The following is a 7,305-nucleotide window of genomic DNA, read 5'->3' as shown; positions in this document are numbered from 1 at the left end:
TTAAATAAAAACACTGATTTTTGTTTAACTCATTGATTTTTATCCAGCCTGGGAAGCAGTGTAAAACATGCCCTGGGATGGAGAATTAAGCAGTTCAACAGTCCAGATTGTACCCTGGGGTACGTCTCACACCCGCTGTCTCCTGGGCCCCAGCATGGCACTGTTGGGCTTTCATCTTCCTGATCTTGAAAGACACGCTAAGCAGGGCAAACCAGAGAAGGGGAGCCAGCGGACATCCTCAACGCCACTGAGTTTGATTTTGACTAAATCCTGAACTCCCCCTGGTACGTGAGCAGCTGCTGGGAGCTTCGGGCCCTTGAAATCAGGGCAGGAGCAGTAGCTGCAATGGCAGCCGGGACCCCCGGGGCTCCAGCGGTGATTTAAAGGGCCCAGGGCTCCGCTGTGGTACCGGTGGCCAGAGCCCTTCACATCACCGGCCTGGGGAAGCTGCCCCCTGCCGGTGCAGTCAGCGGTGTCCCGGCTCTTGCCGGGTCCGCCAGAGTGGATCAGACCGGCTTACTTTCACCTCTGCCAGTGGTCTAAACAATTATGCCACCCCCACTTCTGCTCTCTCTCCTTTTGCCTTCCCTCGCTCCCCCCTGCAAATCTGGCCCAGTCAGCTCAAACAACCAGAGGTTTTGGGCCAGTCGCCGGTGACCAGAGAGGCGGTGAGAGCAAGGCCTCTGCCAGCCCAATATGGAGAGAAGTTTGCCGCAGACGGGCTGATCAGCCAGCGGCCGGTGCCCGGTCAGTCCTGCAGGGAGGCTGCGAGCGAGACTGAATGCTGACAGGAGAAGTTTCGAGGCGGGATGACCCCTTACTGCTGGGAGAAGCTCCCCGAGCCCAGGGGCGGTTGGGCCCCCAGGGGGCAGGGGCTGGGCAGGGGGCTGGATTACTGTGGGTTGATCGCTAGGACCCAGGAGCGGCTGGGGGGCGGCTCTGGGGGGAGCGATCGCGGGGCTCAGGCCCGGCCCAGGAAGTGACTCGCAGCCGCTGCGGGGACTCTGGCTCCCGGCGAGATCCCCGAGCCCCGGCGGCTGGTGCTGGGAGCCCGGAGCCCGGGCTGCAGCCGGGAGAGGGGAACCTCCAGCCGGGCCCTGCCCGCTGCTCCCCGGGAGCCTCTCCCAGGGCAGAGCCCCCAGCCCGGCCAGGGCCCCTTCCCGGCCCGGCCCCTGCCCCGGGGGGCCCCGCTCGGGGGGAAGGTAAGAGAGACCCTCCCATCCCCCCTTGCAGCGGGCCCCCCCCCCGTCACATCTGGGCTGCTGGGGGAGGAGGATAAAGAGGGGCCGGAGGCGGGTGCAGGGGATGCCGGGGGCAGGCTGGGATGGGGGCAGGGGTGCACGGAAGGGAAGATGGGGCAATGGAGGAGGATCGGGGACTGTGGGGCTGAGGGGAGCGAGGTCGGGAATGGGGGAAGACGTGAGTGGGGGGCACAGCGAGGGAAAGGGGGGATGTGGGGAGGCGGGCGGAGAGAAGCTCTTCTCAGCTTTGGGAGTGATCAGGGGACTAACCCCTCAGAGTGCAGAAGCTACACGGAAAAAAACCCAAACCCCCCTTAACCCCCCCCCCCGACACACACACCCGGCTCTGAGTGTGTTATTGTCAGACACCCCTGTGGTGGTGGGGTCTGTGTGCCCTGAGTGTTGGGGGCTGCCCAGGGCCCTGGTCTGATTTCCCTGTAGGGTTCAGATCTCAGCTACACCAGAGTCAGACCGGAGTCGCTGCTGGTTCAGGCAGGGGGTGCGCGGATGGGCCAATGGGATCAGCCTCTTCCTGCCTGTCCCTGGGGGCTGCCGGGGGAGTCCAGGGCAGCTCAATCTTCAGGTGATGCCAGCAGAGGGCTCCAGCTATTGGTAAGGGAGAGGGGTTTACACTGCAGTGGGGGGAAATCTCCCAAAGTGGCCCTTTTGATTCTTCCCTTTTCTTTAGCATTTGGCTCAGAGATGCTGTTACTGGGAGGTTCTGAAGAGTCTGGGGGGAATCGTGGTGTGACAGGACAGAGGTCCCTTCTGTAACCTCCCTCTCGCCCTCACAGGCAGAAGAATCAAGTCCACGTTTCACTAAAGATCAGCCAGTCTTCCAGGGGAGAGAGAAGGGAAATGGCTGTGTTGGAGCCAGCTCAGGTAGGGCATTTTCAGGGAGCTGCTGGGCGGGGGAGGGAGGAGTCAGGGTTTGATAAACCTACTGATTTACTAAGTAGGCCCATTGTGGCAGGGAAAGGGGAAGGGGACATTCCCCCATTTCTCAGGGAGGATATAACCACCTCGGCAGGGCTGGGAACATTTTTCAGGCTCCCAGTGCTGGAGCCTGACCCCACTTGCCTGGGGCTGCTGTGAAATACGAAGGGAAGCTGTCGGGATTCCTGTTCCTGTCCCCGGCTCAGAGCTCTGCTTCCTGTCCCAGTCTGTGGCTGGCAGACGTGTGGGAAATGAGAAGATCCTGGCGTGCTCCGTGTGCTGGGGCGGACAGGGAGCTCTCACCTTCTCCGCCCCCTGAAGCCTCCTGGCTGCTCTGAGCAGGGTGTGGGTGGGATTTTGCTATTCTGGCCCTCCCACAGCTTCACGTTTTTTTTTCCATTCCCCTGAGCAGTGGGATTGTGGCTGGGGCAGCAGGTGCTGAGTGGGGGACTCTTGGTGTTTCAGATGCCGGTGACCTTCGAGGAGGTGGCTATTTATTTCACCCAGGGGCAGGGGGCTCTGCTGGACCCCGCTCAGAGAGCCCTCTACAGGGACGTCATGCAGGAGAACTACGAGACGGTGACCTCGCTGGGTAAGGGATTCCCGTCCCCTCAGTTATTAGAAGCTGTGGGGTCTGTGTGTCTTAATGTGGTCAGGTTCTTCCCTGGTCAGTTGGAGCAGAGGCGAATGGGTTCCATAATGCACAGCTGCCATATGAGAAATACATGCATTTCGGTGCCCTCTCCACTGGGACATGGGAGTCAAAACCCAATGGACAAGCTAAACCATCCCCACCCCTCCAGCTTTCAAACGGGCATAAACCTGCATTGTCTTCTCTGTAAAAAGAAAAGGAGTACTTGTGGCACCTTAGAGACTAACCAATTTATTGGAGCATGAGCTTTCGTGAGCTACAGCTCACTTCATCGGATGCATACCGTGGAAACTGCAGCAGACTTTATATACACACAGAGAATATGAAACAATACCTCCTCCCACCCCACTGTCCTGCTGGTAATAGCTTATCTAAAGTGATCATCAAGTTGGGCCATTTCCAGCACAAATCCAGGTTTTCTACCCTCCACCCCCCCACACACAAACTCACTCTCCTGCTGGTAATAGCCCATCCAAAGTGACAACTCTCTACACAATGTGCATGATAATCAAGGTGGGCCATTTCCTGCACAAATTTGGACAGTGGGGTGGGAGGAGGTATTGTTTCATGATCTCTGTGTGTATATAAAGTCTGCTGCAGTTTCCACGGTATGCATCCGATGAAGTGAGCTGTAGCTCACGAAAGCTCATGCTCCAATAAATTGGTTAGTCTCTAAGGTGCCACAAGTACTCCTTTTCTTTTTGCGAATACAGACTAACACGGCTGTTACTCTGAAACCTGTCTTCTCTGTGTTGTTTCTTGCCTACACATACAATCTCTGTTCATCTCCCTCCTTGGGAATAGCTCCAGGCATGGGGAGAGCTCTGGGCTCTGCAGGTTTAGAAAGAGGCAGGGTCTTAAGTGCAGACCTGTGTGTGAGTCAGCAAGGCCCCCAGAGTGCACAGATCCTGGGAACGCCTAGTGAGGGTGTAGTAATAATTCAATTCACCTCCCCAGAGAACGTCCTCTGCGCAAGGGGGCTCAGTGACCCTGTTCCCATCCTCTTGGATTCCACCTTCCTCCAGCAGAGCACAGGGACAGGTTCCACTCACGGAATGTCCTTTGTGACAAATCCTCCACCAATGCTCCATGCACCCTGATCCGGACTCATTTCACCTTCTGCACAGGATTTCCCGTTCCCAAACCTGAGCTTATCGCCCAGCTGGAACGAGGGGAAGAGCTGTGGGTGTCCGATCTCCAGGATTTCAAGGACAGAAGGCTTCGGAGATGCACCAGCACAGGTGAGGACTGACAGAGAAACCATCCAGGGAATGAAGGAAAAAGTTGAGAATCCCAAAATATGATGTGAGTAATGCCCTCAGTTCTTCTTCATCTCACCGAGAGCAGGGCTATGGTCAGCAGATATTGCTCACGCCATTCCACCCTTCCCGTCTCTCCTTCCTTGTAAGTGTTAGGGTGGGATGTGGAGGCAGAATCCAATTGCTCAGTCTTTGTGTTGGCTTTTCCCTCAGTGCTATTCCTCTTTCTCCCCCGCACAATGACTCCTCTCTGGATTGTGTCTCTCCCAGCAGGTGCTGAGCGAGGGAGTGAGAAGAAGGAGGGGAATCATCATGAGGCAGTTCCTGGGGAAGTGGAACCACAGGGGACCTTTTTGGGAAGAGCTGAAGGGAATTTTTCCCCTTGCTGGAATCAGGGAGAAGCCTGGGGAAATTGGCACAGGTCAGAGAGACTTCTGATAAACCAACCCAGGAAGAAAGTGGATGAATCTGTGAATGGTGGGGCAGGAGACGAGAATCCCAGAGAGCAGCAGACATATCCCAAAGAAGAGACGCCCTGGCACTGCCTTGAGTGTGGGAAAGGATTCATTGTGAGATCACAACTTGTTACACATCAGACAGTCCATACGGGAGAGAAACCATTTCAATGCTTGGACAGTGGGGAAAGCTTCAATAAGCGCAGAGATCTTAATAACCATGGGAGAAGCCACACTGTAGACAAGCCCATTCAATGCGTTGAATGTGGGAAATGTTTCAGTTCAAAGTCAGCACTAAATTCACATGAGAAAAGCCACACAGGAGAGAGACCCCACAAGTGCTTGGACTGTGGGAAAAGTTTCATACGAAGGTCAACCCTTGTTCAACATCAGGCAGTCCACACAGGAAAGAGACGCCATAAGTGCTTGGAGTGTGGGAAAAGTTTCACATGGAGAGCAGGCCTTTTTTATCATCAGAGAATCCACACAGGAGAGAGACCCCATAAGTGCTTGGACTGTGGGAAAAGTTTCATATGGAGGTCAGACCTTGTTATTCATGAGGCAATCCACACAGGAGAGAGACCCCATAAATGCTTGGATTGTGGGAAAAGTTTCATACACAGGTCACACCTTGTTAAACATCAGGCAATCCACACAGGAGAGAGACCCCATAAATGCTTGGATTGTGGGAAAAGTTTCATACACAAGTCAGACCTTGTTAGACATCAGGCAATCCACACAGGAGCAAGACCCCACAAGTGCTTCCACTGTGGGAAAAGTTTCAAGCGGAAATCAGACCTTGTTAGTCATCTGGCAATCCACACAGGAGAGAGACCCCACAAGTGCTTGGACTGTGGGAAAAGTTTCATGCAGAGGTCATACCTTCTTAAACATAAAACAATTCACAAAGGAGAAAGATCGCATAAGTGCTTGGACTGTGGGAAAAGTTTCACAATGAGGTCAAACCTTGTTAATCATCAGAGAATCCACAGCGGAGAAAGACCCCACAAGTGCTTGGACTGTGGGAAAAGTTTCACTTTGAGATCAACCCTTGGTTATCATCAGAAAAGCCACACAGGAGAGAGACCCCACAAGTGCTTGGACTGTGGGAAAAGTTTCACTTGGAGATCAGCCCTTGGTTATCATCAGAAAAGCCACACAGGAGAGAGACCCCACAAGTGCTTGGACTGTGGGAAAAGTTTCATATGCAAGTCAGATCTTGCTAATCATCAGGCAATCCACACAGGAGAGAGACCCCACAAGTGCTTGGACTGTGGGAAAAGATTCATACGAAGGTCACGCCTCGTTCAACATCAGGCAATCCACACAGGAGAGAGACCCCACAAGTGCTTGGAATGTGGGAAAAGTTACATTTGCAAGTCAGATCTTGCTGATCATCAGGTAATCCACACAGGAGAGAGACCCCACAAGTGCTTTGACTGTGGGAAAAGTTTCAAGCGGAAATCAGTCCTTGTTCGTCATCAGGCAATCCACACAGGAGAGAAACCCCACAAGTGCTTAGATTGTGGGAAAAGTTTCATAAGAAAGTCACAGCTTGTTCAACATCAGGCAGTCCACACAGAAGAGAGACCCCACAAGTGCTTTGACTGTGGGAAAAGTTTCAAGCAGAGGTCATACCTTGTAAAACATCGGGCAGTCCACACAGAAGAGAGACCCCAGAAGTGGTTTGATTCTGGGAAAAGTTTCATGCAGATGTCACACTTTGTTAAACATCAGGCAATCCACAAAGGAGAGAGACCCCACAAGTGCTTTGACTGTGGGAAAAGTTTCATGCAGAGGTCACACCTTGTTCAACATCAGGCAATCCACAAAGGAGAGAGACCCCACAAGTGCTTTGACTGTGGGAAAAGTTTCATGCAGAGGTCACACCTTGTTCGTCATCAGGCAATCCACACAGGAGAGAGACCCCACAAGTGCTTGGATTGTGGGAAAAGTTTCATAAGAAAGTCACATCTTGTTCAACATCAGGCAATCCACAGAGGAGAGAGACCCCATAAGTGCTTGGACTGTGGGAAAAGTTTCATAAGAAAGTCACACCTTGTTCAACATCAGGCAATCCACACAGGAGAGAGACCCCACAAGTGCTTGGATTGTGGGGAAAGTTTCATATGCAAGTCAGATCTTGCTGATCATCAGGCAAACCACACAGGAGAGAGACCCCACAAGTGCTTGGAGTGTGGGAAAAGTTTCACTTGGAAATCAGCCCTTGGTTATCATCAGAAAATCCATACAGGAGAGAGACCCCACAAGTGCTTGGACTGTGGGAAAAGTTTCATACGGACGTCAGACCTCGTTAAACATGGAAGAATCCACACAAGATGTAAACTTCTGTGACTCATGGCAAGGAAGGGTTTAGCAACTTGTATGTAATTGACTGAGATTCAACTTTTAGAGAGAGATTTTAAAAGTGTTTCCACCTTCATGAAGCTAGAGTTTGAAATGTAAACATGTTAAAGACTTGGAAGAGGGGTAACTGTCGTGGTCTATGTTTAGCTATATCTTTTTAGAGGTTTACAATTTATGCAAAGGGTTCCTGTATTCTGTTAATTCAGAGATTATACCCATCGCCCATGTCACCTGCCCAATTCCAGCTCCCTCTCCTTGAAATCACTGGGGTTAGGGGCTGAAGGATGGAGGGAATGTTTATAGCTGAAATCACTGAAATGTATTTTGCAAGGTTAATATCAGTGCGATCTGTTCCTCTCTCTTGTTCGGACATTTTCTCTGGGGATCCCGCAGAC

The 7,305-nt window shown here is 52.6% G+C and overlaps 1 protein-coding gene across 3 annotated transcripts; it reads left to right on the top strand.

The window, feature by feature from the left end:
- Positions 1-961: 961 nt before the first annotated feature.
- On the top strand, positions 962-7,267 carry LOC142069283 (uncharacterized). 3 transcript variants are annotated; one of them, XM_075119889.1, is made up of 5 exons: positions 962-1,202; positions 2,036-2,123; positions 2,643-2,769; positions 3,957-4,070; positions 4,359-7,267. In XM_075119889.1, the coding sequence occupies exons 2-5, from the start codon at positions 2,100-2,102 to the stop codon at positions 6,896-6,898; spliced, it is 2,805 nt and encodes a 934-aa protein (XP_074975990.1). In that variant the 5' UTR covers positions 962-1,202; positions 2,036-2,099; the 3' UTR covers positions 6,899-7,267. The 3 variants fall into 3 exon arrangements, with proteins under 3 accessions (XP_074975990.1, XP_074975989.1, XP_074975988.1); XM_075119888.1 differs by lacking the exon at positions 962-1,202 and adding an exon at positions 1,490-1,853 and having other exon boundaries at positions 4,362-7,267; XM_075119887.1 differs by lacking the exon at positions 962-1,202 and adding an exon at positions 1,491-1,853.
- The last annotated feature ends 38 nt before the right edge of the window (positions 7,268-7,305 follow it).

Source organism: Caretta caretta, chromosome 14 (genome assembly GCF_965140235.1).
Source record: "Caretta caretta isolate rCarCar2 chromosome 14, rCarCar1.hap1, whole genome shotgun sequence".
In the NCBI taxonomy this organism is placed as follows: Eukaryota; Metazoa; Chordata; order Testudines; family Cheloniidae; genus Caretta; species Caretta caretta.
The sequence above is the reverse complement of the archived record's forward strand: the minus strand, read 5'-3'. Positions and strand labels throughout refer to the sequence as shown.